Source organism: Chelonoidis abingdonii, chromosome 9, assembly GCF_003597395.2.
Source record: "Chelonoidis abingdonii isolate Lonesome George chromosome 9, CheloAbing_2.0, whole genome shotgun sequence".
Taxonomy (NCBI): Eukaryota; Metazoa; Chordata; order Testudines; family Testudinidae; genus Chelonoidis; species Chelonoidis abingdonii.
The window spans coordinates 51,452,841-51,471,755 of NC_133777.1; the positions used below are offsets into that span (position 1 = coordinate 51,452,841).

At 40.6% G+C, this 18,915-nt stretch overlaps 1 protein-coding gene across 2 annotated transcripts in view; it reads left to right on the forward strand.

The window, feature by feature from the left end:
- DAPK2 (death associated protein kinase 2) overlaps window positions 1-18,915 on the forward strand; it is a 109,907-nt gene that overhangs the window by 49,383 nt on the left and 41,609 nt on the right. For both annotated transcript variants that reach the window (XR_012656541.1, XM_032763089.2), the window contains exon 3: window positions 17,235-17,456. Coding sequence is in view for 1 of the 2 variants with exons in the window: in XM_032763089.2 (XP_032618980.1) it covers window positions 17,235-17,456 (222 nt within the window). In the remaining variant the exon portion in view is untranslated. The remainder of the gene's footprint in view (window positions 1-17,234; window positions 17,457-18,915) is intronic.

Below are 18,915 nucleotides of genomic sequence, written 5' to 3' on the forward strand. Positions count from 1 at the left end.
TGCAGACAGGGAGTTGCAGCGCTGGCTGAGCTTAGTAAGTGTGGACACCGTGTAAGTTGCAGCGCTGTAAACCCCTCACCAGCGCTGCAACTTGCAAGTGTAGCCAAGACCTATATGGTGGTCTCTTCTGACCTTAAACTCTAGAGCAGTAGTCCCCAACCTTTTTGTCTGGCGGGCGCCAGACGAAGGACCGGGGTGGCGGTGGAGCATCTGCCGAAAAGCCACCGAATTTCTGCGGCATTTTGGCGGCAACGCCTCTCAATGGCGTCACTTGTCGGCGGCGAGAGGCGTCACAGTTGAAATGCCGCAGAAATTCGGCAGCATTTCAGCAGATGCTCCACCGCTGGCTAGGACGCGGGCGCATTTAGATGCCCTGTGGGCGCCATGGCGCCCGCGGGCACCGCGTTGGGGACCCCTGCTCTATAGGTATATATACATTTCACACTAAACCTGGGTCTGTGGGACTGAGGCTTTGTGGACTCAGCGTTTCCAAGACTGTGCTTGAGTGTCCACACTGTGTTGTAAACCTGAGTTTACAATTGCTGGATCTGGATCTCACAGCCGTGTTGCATCCATACGGCACTATGCCGACCTTCTGACTTGGGTCTGCAGCTTCACCTGTGTCTACACAGTAGAATGATAGGGCCTGGAGTCAGTCACAGTGAGACTCTGATTCTGACCCACCCCCCTTGCAGGGTCCTATGACTTGGGACCTAAGTGCTTGCTGACCTGAGTTTGATTTGAGCATAGACAGAAATGGGGCTGGGGCTCAAACTTGAGTCAGATCCTGGGCTTAATATGCAGTGTTGACATACTCTAGTTGTTACCAGCACCTCTCTAATATTTTGCTGCTAAATCCAGAAGAAATTACGTGTTTGTGAAGGGAACAGTGCAGGTGTGGCTTGAATTTAGTGCTGGAGCATTTCTAACACTTGGATCTTTCACCACCATATGTGTCGTTGTGATCAGGAGTCTACATCATTCTTTCATTCTGGATTTTCCTTCATTCATTCTTGTTTATAACATACTTAAGTATGGCCTGTGGGCTTTTATAGCATTTTGACAGATTTTCCCAGCTAGTTTTCAGTGTCTCATTTCAATACCTTGCAAAATCTGACTTGATGCGACAAGGAAAGAACAGAAAATTGTGGGAAGAATTGGCTTTTGTTTAATGCTTAATAACAAGGTCATACATTGATGCTAAACATACCAGCTCTGTCCATGTTGGGTCATTGAAAACAAAAGTATGATCATAGCCTGGAGACCATTGTTGAGTCAGTAATCATCAGTAAAGCCCAAATTCCAATAAATTTGTGAAACATTCATGTTACCATTGAAAATTAAACAGGCTTAATTTTAACCTCTTTTCTCTCCCTCCCCTGCAAAGTTATTCACTTCAGTTCACAACTGTTGGGAACAGAAACCATTGGGGAAATATATAGTATAGCATATTCCTTCCAGGCTATTTGAAATAATGAAATACTAGTAATGGGGCAAGTCAAAATAGTGCAGCCCATTGAATAGATAGTGTTAGAAGCACTGGAGAAATTATTAGTGTGTCTGTAGATACTCATCTGTGATATTCAGGGATTGATCTACTTTGGGAAACATCTACTAATCATTGGCACTATCCCATACCAATACATTTGAGCCAAGGCAAGAGCTTGATATGACAGCCAAGCCCTACAGCCAGTGATGACTCAGGGAACACTTTAGAGGGGAGAGAAGTTTAAAATAATTCAAATAGCTAAACTAGCCCTGCTGCTTGAAGGTGTTGCTTGGAGTAACTGGTTCATGTTTAGGGAGAGATCAGTAGGCTGTGTTCCTGATGCAACTAAACGCCATCCCCTCCTCTTTCAGATGTATGGGGAGCAAGCTATCAGGCTACCTGTGGACTTTGCAGGAGGTGTTTTTTGGAATAACTGTTTGCCATATTTTTGCATGAAGGAATCCCCAGGCATAGGCTTTCCTACACTGGAAGATACACAGTCTATGTTCCTTTTTAAAGGAGTCCTCACCAATTCATTAACTAAAGGATCCGTTATGGAGCTCTCCAGTCTGTTTGTTCAGGGCTACCTTTTTCTCTTCACAGTTGTTTCTGTGCCTGTCAGTACTCTGCCACTGGACGACAGGCAGCCTTCAATGAGGGTTCAGTGTTGCTCTGTAATTGGATGCTAAGGAGTTTGTCAGTTCTTTCCCACCACAGAACCTGCCATTTTCCCAGGAAACTAACTCAATATTGGTCTGAATATCGCATCCTATGTGCTCAGAACAGTGGTAATGAGAGATTTATTCCCCCACTGCCACCTTAAGTTTCCTTCCTTCTGCACTGGAGCTGCAGAGGGAATAAACAGCATAGGTATTGTGCTGTCCTGCTACCTAGGGTGGATTCTCATCAGCTACTTGTAACAGAGAGATTGTAAATGAGACTAGAAAGTTACACTGAAGAACAGAAAAATCCATGAAAATCAAAGAAATTGGCGGCTTAAAGAAACATGCTTACTCTAGGTCTTGTGAATATTTCTAAAGACTTGAATAGTTTGCTAGCTTTTTAAAAAATTCTCCTTTCCTTTCGCTTGTGCCTGAGCCAGCTCTGGCCCATGTGAACCAAGGGGCTGTTGATAGTTGAATGTCTTTTCACAGCACAGCATTGGTTCTATCTTTCCTGCTCTCGGGTGCATTATATAAGTGATGCAGCCTGTACATGTTAAACAGTTTTTGACCTTTAAACTGAAGGTACAGAAAGATTATACTAAACCATTACACAAATATTATCTATACACTAGCATGCCCAGCCTAGCAACAGAGAGAGATTACCCCTATCAATCCATCCATTACTTCTAAAAGTGTCAGCTCTGACCTTCCAAAGTTCTCTGGACTCTATTAGTTGTCATTCCAGTTGCTGACATTCTTCCTCATCACTTACCGTGATTAGGGAAAAATATTGTAGTATGCATATTTTATATTTGTGCTAGAGACTATATAAAATACTTGTCAGATTATCAGGAAATGGACAGAATTGCTGGACTAGCGCATATTACTGCAGCCTGTGATCTACTCCCGCAAGTTCAGAAGTTGAGAAGGGCCAAATCTTTTTGGTCATTACCTGGTTGGGAGACTTCCAAGAAATACGTGGCTACTAAAGAAAATGCTGTTGGTGATTCAGTAGGTGGCACTGTTCCTTCCAAGTCACGATTCAGGCAGTGTTGTTGGGTGTTGTGTAGCTGAGTGCTATAAAGCCAATATCCCGATCACTTAATCCGTGGCACTGAATAACCCACAGCATTGCTTAAAAGAGTTGGTGGTATTCGCCCCAGTGTCCTGATTTAAATTACAAATGGGTAAGGCTACGATTTTGGCATGGAAATTTTATTACCTTTCACAGCACCACTTTATCACTGGAAAAAAGTGATAAGTCACAAAAAGTTAACCAAAGGATGTAATTTTTGCTGCATCAACATACATAACATCAGCATACATAAGAACACAAGTGATACGCACAACTGAACCACACTCCCACCTTAATGGTAGCATGACTTCTCTCCAATGGGGTGGGGCCCAGCTTCCCTCCTGCTCCCCCTTGGGTGTGTGACCTGGCACATGGGCACAGCCTGTCATAAACAGATAGCTAAGGGTTAATGTTTCTTTTACCTGTAAAGGGTTAACAGAGGGAACCACACATCTGACCAGAGGACCAATCAGGAAACCGGATTTTTCAAAGCTCAGGGAGGGAATTTTTGGGTGTGTGTCTTTTGTCTGTGTCTCTGCTCTAGTGCTCTCTCGGCTCTGAGAGAGGATCTCTCTACCTTCAGATTTTCTAATCTTCTGTTTCCAAGTGTAAGTACAAAGGTAGAAGACAATAGGTTTTTATATTGTTTTTGTATTTACATGTGTGTAGTTTGCGGGAATGTTTTAAATTGTATTTCTTTTTGGATAAGGCTGTTTATTCATTTTTCTTTAAGCCAAATACCCTGTATATTGTCAACTTGATACAGAGATCATTTTTATGTCTTTTTCTTTCTTTTTATATAAAGCTTTCTTTTTAAGACCTGTTGGATTTTTTCCTAGTTAGAACTCACCAGGGAATTTGTGGGGAGGAAGGAAACAGGGGGGAAGGAAAAATCTCTTTGTGTCAGAGTTGCAAAGCTTACCTTTGCAGGGACTCTGACTGAGGGTGAAAGAAACTTGATCTCTCTGTGTTTGCATTTCAAGGACTTGAAACACAGTATCTCCTAGTGTACCCAGGGCGGGAAAATCTGGGGGGAAGTAAAGAGGAGGAAGGGAAGTGGGCTATTTCCCTTTGTTGTAAGACTCAGGGCATCTGAGTCTTGGGGTCCCCCAGGGAAGGTTTTGGGGAGACCAGAGTGAGGCAGGCATTGGAATTCCTGTCTGGTGGCAGCGCTATCAGATCTAAGCTGGTAATTAAGCTTGGAGGTTTCATGCAAGCACCCACATTTTGGACGCTAAGGTTCAGAATTGGGACTTATGCTTATGATACAGCCCCATTCAGATTGTGTCAACAGCTCCCCACCAAGGGACCACTGGGTCAAATCTGATGCAACCTCACGTGCCAGGTTGCCATGTCACTCGGTTGGGGGACCTTCTCCCTCCTAGCTGGCCCTACCTCCCAGTTGGTGCCCCTGCCAGTGGTACACACGATTCGTAATATGTATATGGCTGCTGTCACTACTGTGTGTGTACACAGCTAAACAATTATCTGTACAGATTTGTATTGACTTCAGCACATGACATGGACTGCGTTTTGGAAGGGCAATGAAGGGAGCACCTAGCCAAAGGGGTTTTACAGCCATTTCCAAGATTGTGTGGCCTGTGTTCGCATTCACGATTTCCATGGCCTCCATGACAAAATGGTATCCCTATAAATGGGTAATTTATATTCTGCCTATTCAGCTTACTTCAGTGCTTCTCTTTTAAAGGCTCTGTATGCCACAGCAGTAGCTACATTTCGGTAATGGGCAGAGTGATCCCTTTTTTTATACAGATTATGATAGTTTTGCTAGATTGTAAAGGTCTTTGGAAGATAGATGTTATAGGACTGGCAGTCAGTATCATCAGACACCAAGTTTATTGGATGACACCAGGAATTTCCAGTCATTTATATTATTAAATCTTAATCTAAAACAAGAAGACTTGAAATTGCATCATAAAATGAATTAATAAAAGTAAAAATATGGCTTGTCAGTGAAAATGCCATGCCGTACTTGGAACTGACATAGTAACAATCTATATCATGGTATTTCAGACAATGGAAAATAAATCTAAGTAGTGGAAGAGTCTTTCTGATCTTTCTGAACAAAGTAATGTGTCTTGAACAGAATAAAAAGCCAGTCCATTTTTAGAAGCGTAATAGGGCAATCCAGGCTGCAGTGACACAGCCTAATGTCACCTTACCTTGTTTGGCTGGAAGTATTCTGACTGCCTCATTCCTATAAGACCCCCTCAAGTAAAAACAGATTAGTCATTTACTGCCTACATACGTGTTTCCTCCTTCCCTATCTCAAAGGTCTGTTGCGAGGGTTAGTTCACTATTAAATACTGTGATATGCTTAGATGGAAGGTTCAATAGAAGTTCAAAGCTTTATTGGTATTTTGTGAGTTTTATTAGTGTCACACACACACACACACACACACACACACACACACTGCCTTCTCTCTCTGTTTAGTAGTCAAACAAAATTCCTAATAAAGCCATGATGTTTGAAAGGTGTTCCATCTGTATAAAACACTGTCTGTCATGGCATGCTATCTGCTTTCTGACTGTTATTTTAAATTCTGTAGCTGATAGATGATATTTAGCCTGTGTTCTTCATTTGCATGACTCCATTCACATTTCTTCCAGAAAAATTAATTTCTTCATAGCTCACAGGAATTATCAGGAAGTATGTAACATTTCATTTTTTAAAGCTGCTTATATATTCATTTGTAGTGTTATCAGCAGGTTTGATAGATCCAGTTTTACTATTTACTATAAGGTCTTTTTTCCATAAAATTGCATGGGAGTAAAGTGACACTTCCTTCAGTGACTCTTCCACTACTTAGATTTATTTTCCATTCTCTGAAATGCCATGATATAGATTGTTACTATGTATTGTGGTCAGATTAAACTCTCATTGATGCAATTATTATGATTATTATTTATTAATTTTATTATTTGTAATGCCATAGTTCCTAGGAGCCCTAGTTGTGGACCAGAACCCCATTGTGCTAGGTGTTATGCAAAAAGACTGTCCCTACCCCAAAGAGCGTACCATCTAAATAGCTTAGCCTGAAATGGACTGCTGGACCTCACTATGTAATTTGCTGAGGTGCTTTCCGTCTGTGATCACTAAAAGTGAAATGTGTTAAAAATTCTGTGGCATTCTGTTTTCAGAAAGTCTAAGTGGGACCACAGAGATGTTCCAGGGAATTCCTTTTACATATGTGTCTTGTGAACCATACATGATTTATGGCTGAGCCATGTGTTCTAGGAAAATAAAAACTGAAGGAACAGCTAGTGGGGAATTATCAAAATATGTGGCTGCCTCTCTGCTGGGACAAACATGCCACTTAAAATTACCAGCAGAATTGGCTAGGCAGCTTTCAGGCAATACAGAGGAAGAGAGGAGAATTTCTGACCAGCAGTAACATAATAATACAAATTCCATTAAGAGCACCAGAAGGGTTCCTTAACTGTGAGAGGGCAGCAGTGTTAGAGTTCCTGTGGTTTAATAAAAAAGGGGGGGCTTTGAACAAAGGTTCTTAAGAGTTTAACTTTGAAAGCCAGGCGACTATAGTAATTACTAAGATATAAAACTATGTGAACCTTCCCACCTCCTAAAAAAGCAAAGGAGAAACAAAGAGATGGAGCTTGATACGCTGAGGAAATGGTAATAGGATATAGAAATTTCTCAACTCCAAGTCACCCGTTCAAATGGAGCCTGAGTCAGTAGTAACAAAAAAGCCATATCTGAAATCTGTAGCATCAAAACTACCACCATAATTGATATTAATTGCCCCTTATTTGAATTTGGCACGGAGTGAATGGGCCATAAAGATTGAGCTGCCCTCTCCTCTCTAGTGGTGGTCTTTTCAAGTTACATAGATGAGTCCTACTTCTCGGTTATTCTGGCACCATTCACTAGCATTACATTTACTTAAATTATCTGTTTCTTTTAAAATGCACTGGAAAATGTTTAATATGCATAGTGAACCATTTTATATTTACTAGAATGGATTCCATGCTATCGATAGATCTCCAGATTATTCTAACAACACACAAAATATAACTAGAAGTCATTATATATAATTGACAGTGTACTATGCAATGTGACCCTTCAATGTTGCATAGCTATAATGGGATTCTTCTCAACATTACCTGACACTAGATGCTATTAGGTATTAGTTGCCTGATTGCCACTGACTTTGAAAATCTTCCCCGTAATGTACAGTGTAAAATTAACTAATTGGTTGCTGTCAGTAAACATAAGCATGGATGGATATGCTTCTCTTCAGATTAAAAATAATATCTCCTAACTCAGAGGATATATAGCATGGGATGGGATTTTTTAAAAAAATGTCCATAGATCAGGGTTGTCAAGAAACCAAACATTATTTTTATTCTGTTAAATAGCAAGAGAGCCAACAACTGGCAAATCCTGAAAAGTCTGGCAACCCTAAAATTAGCCCTGTCACAGGCATTGGGTAAATGAATTGCATCAATGGCCTCTTCTGCCTGACACATCCTTGGGAATATGCACAGTAGTGAAATATCAGAGCATCCTGCTTTTCAGGGCCACATGGATGCCCTGCCAACAATCAAGATGACTCTTGGAAATAATCTAACATGTATATTGATTTTATGATACTGTTATCTAACTGACAGCTGGAAGTCCATACATACTTTCCATTCTTCAGTGCTTCTAGTGGTTGTCTTTTAAAAATGTATACAATATTCTAATAGAATTTTTTTTAAAGTTCCCCTAAAGGGACAAATATGTAAACGAGTGGCCTGATAGAGAGTTTCTGAAGTTTCTTTGTCCTAGAGGTTAAGTTATTAAAGTAAAAAGTGGTAAGTATTTTCTCTCTAAAAGATTAAATAACTTATTAAAATTTATATATTCCCTCTCCATCCACATAGATCCCAGATTACATTTTAAAAACTGTATATACTATATCACTGTGTAATTCCTTTGCCCACTGCAGATGTGCAGCCGCTGCTGGGGTAAAATGTAGCAAGTGTTTAACAGCACAGTATAGCCTATGTAAAAATAACTATTCTGGCACGGGTGATTTGGTTTTAATGGATTTGTCCTTGTGTTTTCAAAGAAATCCATAATATGGAGTAAAGACATTTAACTGATTACAGATGATCTTTGGTCAAGTGTTCCCATTCAATGTTATTGATTTGGCGGCTTTATCTTTTGGGGATATTCTCTTGGAGAATAAATGCGTAAAGAAGTTGCAAAGTAAAAAGACATATATATTTGTGGTATCCCCTCCCAAGCTTTCTGTTACATTTAAATCTTCAGTTTAACTTTTTTATTCTTCTGACATTCGAAGTTCACTTGAAGTCCCTTGGCCCAGAATGTGACTGAACTGTGTTAAAGCCAGCTGGCTGGCATACCAAGCATAATTGCTTTAACTCAGCTTCTATCTTTAGTGAACTGCACATCTGAGCAGGAACTGGACCACAGCAGGAAGTTAAGTTTAACCTTGCTAAACGTAATAAACAAAACACACACAAAAAAGGAAGTGGGGGAAGGTCATCTTTGCTTCCTTAAAAAGGCACATTTTTCTGTCTCCACCACAGTTTATTGAACTTTACCATGTATAATATCACTGCATCAGGCAGAGATAAAACACCAAAATTACTTACAGCTGCACACTACTACTTATCATTTCTCTGTCCCTTAGTCTGACGCACTCTGTTTGTCTCAAGTGGAAAGGAAAGAACAGCCTGTTCAGGCGTGTCAAGGGAAACTGGGACATTCAACTTTCTGCACCTGTTGTCACTAGAAGGCCCAGTAGATTTACTCTGTGGTGCCATTCAGATGCAGGAAGGGTCAGAAAAATGACTGGAAAATTGTGCTTTGCTCAACATATTTTGTGTGCTCCCTACGTATGTCCTGAGCCATATCTGCTGGCTTTACAGACCCTCTGCTGACCTAAATTACTATTAGCATTTCTTTACGGGCCCTCTGCTGAGCTAACTTACTGTTAGCTCGTTTTTTTATTCAGAAATGTTGAGTTCTGGTCTGCCTCATGCAACAACAGAATTGTCAGCCATGTTCTGATTCCAGAAGTGGAAGCAGAAAGGAAGCCCAGCTCAGTGCTTGTGTGTCACAGATTGAGTGTGCTGGGCTGATGATACAAGAACTCAGCTTTGTGACTTTTAAGCTAGGCTGGGCATATGTGAATAGAAAGGTATTGAGAGAAAATAAAAATGAGAATGACTACAATTATTATTGGTATGACAGTAGTGCCTCGGGGCCCAAACTGAAATCCAGGCCCCTTTGTTATAATCAATGATAATTATACCTCTACCCCGATATAACACGAATTCGAATATAACAGTGCTCTAGAGGGGCGGGGCTGTGCACTCTGGCAGATCAAAGCAAGTTTGATGTAATGCAGTTAAGATTTTTTGGCTCCTACGGACAGCGTTATATCAGGGTAGAGGTGTATGTTATCATTTAGTTCCAATTTAGTAGCAGTTCCATTTTACAGATGGGGAGCTGACACATAGACACTGTGACTTGCCCAAGATCACACAGGAAGTTTGTGGGGGAGCAGAGGCTTGAACCCAAGTCTCTATCTAGCACCCTAACCACTGGACTATCCTCCTTCTCCTGATTCCCAGCCCATTGCCTTAACTGCACAATCCGTCATTTTCTGACTACAGTCAAACTATACTATATGATATACCGGTAGGTGTTTTCTTTTGGCTTCATATCACATCTTTCACGGGTATACCAATGTCTCGAAACCCCTGTAAATTGATTCCCGACTATCTTATAGGTATTCCAAATTGTAGCATTTTTTAAAAAACAAAGTATAAAAACTGTAACTTAATCACTTCCAAATGTATGTTTATGATATTTGAACTAAAAAAGTTATCTGCTCTTCTCAAATCATAAGAAGAGTCAGCTGCCTGACAGCCAAGTCCCACAACCAGGGAAAGAGGTGTCTTTTTAACAGTGTCTTTTCAATATTGTTCATGCATTTGCAACATATCAGGATGGCCACACTAGGATGCAATATTCTTGGAATAGAAGAAGAAGGGGGGGGGGCTGCCATCGCATACGTATATTTACATCTTATTAGAAAGGCTATTTTTATTCTAATGTTTCATGATGATATTACTGTTGTTAGCATTGCTGTCTGCCTTCTTGGGATGCCACAGAGTATTTCGTTCACTCCACTCAGTTTAAGATTGCCCCTCCGAGACCAGAATTAAAAATAACCATTAAAAAAGAGCAAACCAAACTGGTGGTGTCAGTCACTGTGATCTTTTTGTTGCCCATAAACTATAGGATGATAAAATAAACTGCATTTTGTACTCATCTAAATTTTGCTTCTAAAATGAAATCTAAATACATTAAGCACTGTCAATGTTCCCTCTAATTTTTTACATCTGTGTGCAGAATGAATTTTGTTATGTGCATCCATATGGAAGTGATGTGTGGCGGTGGTGGGGCTGAGGGGTTCAGAAAGTGGGTAGGAGGGGGCTCAGGGCTGGGGTGGGAGGGAGGGAGGGAGGGCTCTGGCTGGGGGTAAGGGCTCTGGGGTGGGGTCAGGAATGAGGGGTTTTGGCTGCAGGCTGCCCCGGGGCTGTGGTGGGGAGAGAGAACTGTAGTACTGCTGTCCAAATATTTGAGGAATTCAACAAATTTAACTAGTTTAAAAAAACAGGAGCAAGGGTCTGTCTCTGGGATTATGTTGGGTGTGTGCTATTCATATTGCTATGTAGGACTTCAGTCATCCTTATTTCACTGATGCACTAGGAAGTGTGGGCTTGTGTTAGAGCTCTTGGCTAGAACTTGAAAGATCTGGATTCATTTCTCAGGGTTACTAAAGATTCTGTGTTAATTTAAGTAAATGGCTTAATCTCTCTGTGCTTCAATTCCACATATGTAGGTCATATTTCCTTTCTTCTATACCTTGTCTTGTCTAGATTGCAAGCTCTTTGGGGCAGGCACTGTTTCTTACATGGTGCAGGGGAGATGGGGCTGTTATTTTGGTCAAGGTCACAAGGAAATACTATAATACAGATTTTTTTTCTGGCTATATGCTGTCATTTTTTATGATCATTAACAAGGAAGCTAGAGCACATTCCTAGCAGTGAATGTCAACTGCTATATGGTGAGAGGAAATCCCTTTGACGTCATAAAAGATAATTTTATGAGGTTTTGCAAGAAATATGCACATTGGGTAACTGAAACACAGGTTCTGTCAGTGTGTAAGGAAAGCAACATTGACTGAGATTTATATAACCATTGACTGAGATTTTTATTCTCTCATCTTTCCCCATTCCTCCCTCCAACTCTTAGCTCTTGCCTTAATATGATGAAGAATATCCCTCCCTTATAAAGTAATGAACTGGTGGTGCAAAACCATTAAACACTAGCTGCTGTTTTGTGCCGTTAGTCGTCAAGAACGGTCCAAAAATGCTTTGATTGTCCAGTGATAATGTAATGAAGACACATGGGATCTTGGCAACAAGTATATATAAGGTGAATATATTTGCATCATATAGCAAGAAGCAGGGAGTGGGAAAGGGAATACACTTAATGTTAATGTGAGAAAAACCTGAAAACGTTTCCAAAGTCAGTGTATGTATATGAGCAATTCATAACGTCAGTGCTATTACATCAACTTTTTCTGAACATCTCTGGCTAACCAATAGTGTACTTGGCTCCTTTATGGCCCCTTTTCATTATTTTCATCCTCTTTTCAACTGTCTCAAGCCCTTGGACTGTCCCTATATTCAATAAAGTCCATGTCTCAGGATGCCATCGTTTTAATTTTTCTATAATGGTCAACACCCTCCTGGATTATAAATACCTATTGGAAAACAATTTTTGTGCTATGTAACTGAAAACTTCAAAGATTTAAAAAAAGAACAAAAAAACCCAAGCTACCCAACACCACTGTTTTATTTAGGATAAATACAAGAGTGTGTGGTGTGTACACATCTGAATCAGTGGTTACATAGTGATTTCTCTTCCCAGAATTGTACTAATAAAATTGATGACGCAGCCATGAAGACAAGGAAGTAAACAAAGCCAGGGCTCGTTCCAAGTTCCTTTAGAAACGTGTGATCAAAAAATCCTGTCTGGAAAAGAATACTCTGGTAGATGAGTCCTAGAGGATTTAATAGGAATTAAAACAATCAGGTTCTATCAAGTCTTGTAATAGAATTTTTAAAGTAACCTATGGTATTCTGAAGCAGGAATCTCATTCTCTATTAAGTTCTGTTGTGGGGATTTTGCATAATGGTAAATTTAAAGAAGGGAGAACTTTATTAACACTAGTAGTCTGTTGTCAAAATTCTTTAAGCAGGTAGTTGTAGATTAGTTTAATCATACCTCAGGTTTAATGCACTATAAGTCTTCTAAATAAATAAATCTTCTAGCCCACACCAGAAATGTTTGGAATGGCTCTAAGGTTCATAAACACATCAATATAGTTTTATAAGAATCTGAAATTAGTGAGATTTTGCCCCATACTACTTAGGCATTCAAGGGCAAGCTATGGTCAAGGGAAAGTTTTAACTCTTGGTTTCCTTGCCTTCTGTAGATTTAAGACTGACTCCGAACAGCTGTTTCTGTGTTAATTATATAAGGTACTTAGAGTGTTTCATTGTAAGGTACTGAATGTAATTGCAGTGTGTGCTGCATAATTTATATTCCCAACTGCACTTGCATACAAGCCAGCGAAGGATGTAATAATGTTGAATATCATTGCAGCTCATAGCTTCTCCAATGTAAGTGAAAGCCTGTAATCTTAGGTGTTTGCATTTAATGAGTGTGTTTGTGATGGTTATAAAGAGATCCTTGCATAGAGCGTAGTCCATAAGTTCATAGCAGAAACTATGGAACTACCTGCAAGCTTGGGGTATAGTACCCTGAACAAGGATATACCTGATGTTGAACAAATACACTTGGGCTAGGATCCTACCAATTCATGCTCAGTGGGGTGCTCAAAATTATAGTGTGACAGCACAAGGGGGGAGTGGATGCTGCTCGTGGGTATAAGTGAAGTGAAGTGCTAGGCATTGTCTTTTATTCTATGCAGTATGAAATCTTGCATCCCTGCTCTTGCAAGTAAACTGTATGAAAAGGGGCAGGGCACGAGCAGAGAGTGGGGGTTTCTGAAGAGATACAGGTTTAAGCTTGATCCTCCTCTTATTAATGAGACCATAGCTTTGAACTCCTCTGTAGGTCTCACTCCTGGTATTAAGCATGAGTAATTTTTGTCTTCACAGAAGTGCTCGCATTAATGCAGGATCAGATTCCCCCTGCACACTCTATTAGAGCTGACTGGACCAGAGGACGACAATTCTGTTTCGCAGCAGCTTTCAAGTTTTGTACCACTTTGGAACAAAACCTTTCAAATGTTTCTGCAAAAGTGGAATCATATTGAAATGTCCATTTGCAGATTGAAACTTGAGCTTTTGGAAATGTGTGTCTGAGTCTGCCTGTCTCTTGGCGTTTAGGGCACTGTCTGGGATGTGTGAGACCCACCCTGCCTGATTCAGAGCAGAGTTTTTAATCCCAGATGAATCTGAATCAGGCAGAGCAGTGACTTGAATCCAGGTCTCACACATCCCAGGCCAGTGCTCTAATCAGAAAGCTATAGAATGTTAAAGTTTCTCTCGTCTGCTCCCCCACCTCCCCAGAAAAACCCACCCAACATTTCCATTGAAAACTTTGTTTAAACCAATACATCTCCACAAAATGTTTTGGCTTTCATGATACAACATATTTTGGGAAAAGCTTAGTTTTACCAAAAATGTTCAGACCCATTCTGCTTTCTATACAAGTCACCATTTTTTTATATCTCTTGTGCTTGGATGGAACACCAAGCCTTTGATGTTAACTACAGATCCAAGCCTCAGATTGCTTAATATTTTGTATCACTATAACGGGGTTCATTTGTCACTATCCCAGCACATATTCAACGGCACATTTTCTAAACATTCATTCTATTTTTCCCCAGCCATAAATCAGTATCAATATTTTGTGAATTCCAGTGGAGATGCAATTATGTAACAAAAGGTAGCTGGTAATATTGGGAAGTGAATTGTACTTTCCACGTGATAGCATTGTCTCACCAGGTCTCCACCTAACAGCGATGTGTTGCTGATAACGGAAAGATAAATAAATATTCCTGAAAGCACCATCACCTTGGAGAAGTCCCTGAGATGGCCTCTTTAATAGTTTAAAAAATAACTTTGTTTAGATGGGTGTTGCCCATTTGTATAAAAGTTCAGCATTTTCACCAGTAAACTTAACTCTGCTAAACTGAGTGATACCAGTAAACAAATTCAACCCACTATGAGTGGAGTAGACTGACCACTTCCTCTTTCTAATTGTGGCTGAATTCCCTGCTGCCTAATATGGAGGTATATCGGAATCTGGTGAAATGATACCTATTCAGCACTGTAATTTAAACAGAGGTGGTGCTGGTACTAGCTAGAAGAGCTGTGTGAATCCTGGTCCTTTTGGTTGGCAGAGGTTTATGCCAGCATTTTAACTGGCTTTATCCTGCTCTTTCTTCCCCACTCATGCCCCAAGTTCAGCTTTGGGTTTTGGTTTCAAAAAAATCGGAGTGAAACAACTTGAAATGTGAGAGATTTGTATCCAAACTGAACAATTTTGCACAAATTCTGTGTGGAGCCTTAAATCTGGCCAGGCTTGTGAAATTCAGGGACCCTTTTGATTGAAGTCTGAATTTGAAGTTTGTAATGAAACCTAAAGTCGGGCAAGGTTCACTTGGTTTCACATTTTGTTGTTAATATTTTTCATGGATCTACCTACCAAACAGCATTTTGTGCACAAGGTTAATATATGCTCATACACTTGTGCTTGCTGCTTTCTCTGCTTAATATGAACAGTGCAAATTTCCATCAAGCCAATTAATAAGTAGTAAGTGTTTCCATTTAAATCCATTAAATTATCCTTGATTGAAAGCAACATACTTTTGTCACAGCACACTTTTTAGTCTACTTTTCAGATCCAGTTGAAGTGACAGTCTACTGCATCATATACAAGCAGCGTTAGTAATTAAAGGAGGCTGATTTTAAGAGAAATCTTGCTAGCTTGTCAAATGCCATTTATTATTGTTGCTAGGTGAAAGCCCATGATGTTCTATGGTTGTAACTGGTACCGTGTAAAAAAAAAAAAAAAAGCCTAAAACGGCAGAGAAATGAAAAATTGGAAAGTAACAGTCTGAGAGTCCCAATGACAATTGACCATGGTGATATTCTAAACAGAAAGCTCTCAGCCATGCTTGTAGCTGTTTCCATTGCTTCACACTGATTCAACAGACATTCTAGGTTTTGGAGAGACATTCCTGGAAACTTACATAGATTATGAATAATAATTATATTTTGGTAGCACCCAAATGAAATCAAACACCGCTTTGTGTTAAGCACTGTAAAAACACGTGTTGAGAGAGTTCCTGCACTAAATGCATAAAATCTAAATAGAGAAGACAAGTAGTAGAAAATAAGTGTAATTCCCATCTTATTGATGGAGATACTGAGGCATAGAAAGCTTAAGTGATTTGACCAAGGTTATACAGAAAGTCTGTGGTACAGCCGAGGATTGAACTCGGATCTTCTGAGTCCCTCCATTGGCTGAACCGCAAGACCATCCTCCTTCCATGTTTCTCTGTTAAAAAAATTTGAGTAAACATGAGTGGTTCATGTACATTCCTATCCTGCTTTGTAAACCTATTATGTTTTCTGCATGGCTAAGCATATATATATATAACACACACATACACACACCACTGATTTCTTTGTTCAGAATAAGTTATTAGAACCAAAAAGAGCTGGTTAGAGAGTCACATGAATAACCCCTCCATCTTGTGCAATATTCCTGCCTCGGACATGGTCTTTCACTTTGTCCAGTTATGAGAAGCTCTCATAAAGAGAAATGAAATGGAACAGCTATCAGCTGTGTACCAAAGTGACAGCTCTGTGGTCTAACAATGCGTCTTGGGGGAGCTAACTGAAGAACGGAGTCAGTGATAATGATCTCATGCAGGTTAAAACGAGAAATTCCCCTGCACTTTCCTGTTAAAGGAAATGTCTCATTTCACAAGGCTCCCATCACGTAAATGAGACTGAGACATGTAGGACATTATACTCTGTATTAGTGATCTGATCTCCAAGTGTTTCCTTTTTTATGGAATGGGAGAAAATATTAAAATTGGGACTGGAATGATGACCTCTACATCTAGCAGCTGCTGTCAGGAAAAGTCTGCTTGCAACTGCAAACAATTGCCTGCCATTTAAAAGGTTGATGCAGTGAATTAGACTATTGTCCTGCTAAGTATTAGGGAAACTTTCTCCTTTGTTTAAACTGACATTAAGAAACTGGCATAGTTTCAAGTAACATTGAGAGTCAGATTTTCAAGCTGAGTGCGATAATGTGCGTGGACCAGCATCTTACACACACAAACCTGCACTTGTAAGTGCAAACTGGGCACTTGTGTCTAACTCTCCAGCTGCAAAGGCTGGTGTACTCTTTGAGCCTTCTGAAAATTATACCCTCCAGGTGTGACTCAAATGTGTCCACTAGATATTACCAGAGCATCAGACGGCATTCTATATTTTGTGTACTTTCTGAACTTCACTTAGCAAATGAAGGGCAGTTTGGACTCACTGTAAATTTTCTTGTTTTTTATGACATGAGCTCTCAGACCTTGATGATTTAAAAAAATTCTTTGATGCTTGTATCTAGGATCCTCCCTTCCATTCAGACAGGTTACTTTGTTTTGCATGGGCTAAAGCTCTGCATTAAGGCATGGTGAATGCACAGCATGCAATTTATTAACCCAATCCTAAAAATTGTTACTATAGCAGTAAGAATAAGGGTTATTCACCAAAGGATTTACAGGTTCAGACCCTGTCTATGCAAGCTAATTCTGGGAGCTTTATGATATTGCCCATGGGATTTGTGAAAGCTTTAATTGTAATTGCTGTTATAACTTTGTCCTTACAGTGGCCAGTTTGCGATAGTGAAGAAATGCCGAGAGAAAAGCACTGGAGTAGAATACGCTGCTAAATTCATTAAGAAGCGTCAGAGCCGAGCCAGCCGCCGGGGGGTGAGACGTGAGGAAATCGAGCGGGAGGTGAACATTCTGCAGCAGATCCTGCATGCCAACATCATCAAGCTGCACGACATCTACGAGAACAGGACAGATGTGGTCCTTATCCTCGAGCTGTGAGTAGAGAGATTTCCTATTCTCCGCTATAGGATGAGGCAAATGGGAACAGGAAAGAGCTGTGGAGGCCTCCTGAGCACAGGCATGTTCTTAAAATGGAACTGCTGGGCCATCGGGCTAGAGAAACCATCAGCAGATCTAGACAGGAAAATAGAATGAGGTCACCAGTAAACAGCCTCCCCTTAATAAATCAGCGCACGCTCTAGAGACAAATGTGCCTGATAGTCATCTGAGGTCATTGCTGCCGAATCAGCGAGTCCTGTTGGTTTGTGAACACAGAGATTATCTAATGTTTGCTCACTGCTGGCCTAACATGTAAATTTAGAGGAAGTGCGAGTATCTCTAATAGGATCCAGTTTCTTCAGTTCCTCTCCTGCTCTGCCCACCCCAAGAAAAATCCAATGCTCATCTACCCCTCAAACGCTCTGCGTCCTCTTGAGGCTCCTGCCTCTTTCACCAGCCCCATATTTTCTTACTTTACAAAAGAAAACTTTAGTTTACAGCTGGTGCCCCGAGGCCTAGAGCTCTGATGACTCTGGAGCGCTAAGCATCTCCCGGCACCGTTCTTGCCTCCCTTGCACCAGCTCTGCCTTTGCTCTTTTCACTCATGCAGTTGAGAATGGGTGAGCAGGTGATGGGAAACTGATTATAGACAAATGTGTCTGCATCTCCCTTGGTTGGAGAGCTGAGGGCGGGGAAAGAGGGAAGAAGTTATTTGTGGGTATGGTTGGAGTTGAAGCATGGAGGAAGGCTCATGTTCCAAACCTGTCAGAACTGTTAGGGAGACAGGCAGACCTGTTCTCCAAACCTGTTAGCCCATCCCTTATTGAGGTGTTACACAGTAGTAATAGAATCCCAGCCCTGTCAGCAGTGCACACTTGGTACTGTGTTTGTAGCCCATTGCTGACTGGTTTGATTAGGTTGAGCCTGTTGTAAGGTTATAAGGAACCCAATGGATCGGGGTAAAGCAAGGATCTGTTGTATCAATTTAGATGGAATAAAGGGGCCCAAATAGTCAAAAATGTTAACATGATCCTTGTATTGTCCGACATTAAACTGTTTTAAATAAGATTCAGGGTTTGGTACACAGAGACCTCACCCTGCTTAGTACCATGGCAAAAACATTATTACAAATCCTTTTTAACCTTTTATTAAAGATACAGAAAAGAAAGAAAAAGCATTTGAAATGTAAAGCATTAAAGCAGTGGTTCTTAACCTGGGATGGAAGCACCCCAAGGGGGTGCAAGATGCCCTTTCTGGGGGTGCGAGACATGCCAGATTTTTTTAGAAGGTAAATCATCGAAAACACAAATTAAGCACAGGCACGTAAGTACAACTACTTTGTTTCATCAAACTTATGTATTATGACAAAGTTCCTCCTCTACCTTGGTGGGTCCTGCGCTTATTGGCAGATTTGCTCACCTCAGTGATCCTCCCCACAGTTTGGATCAACTCCTC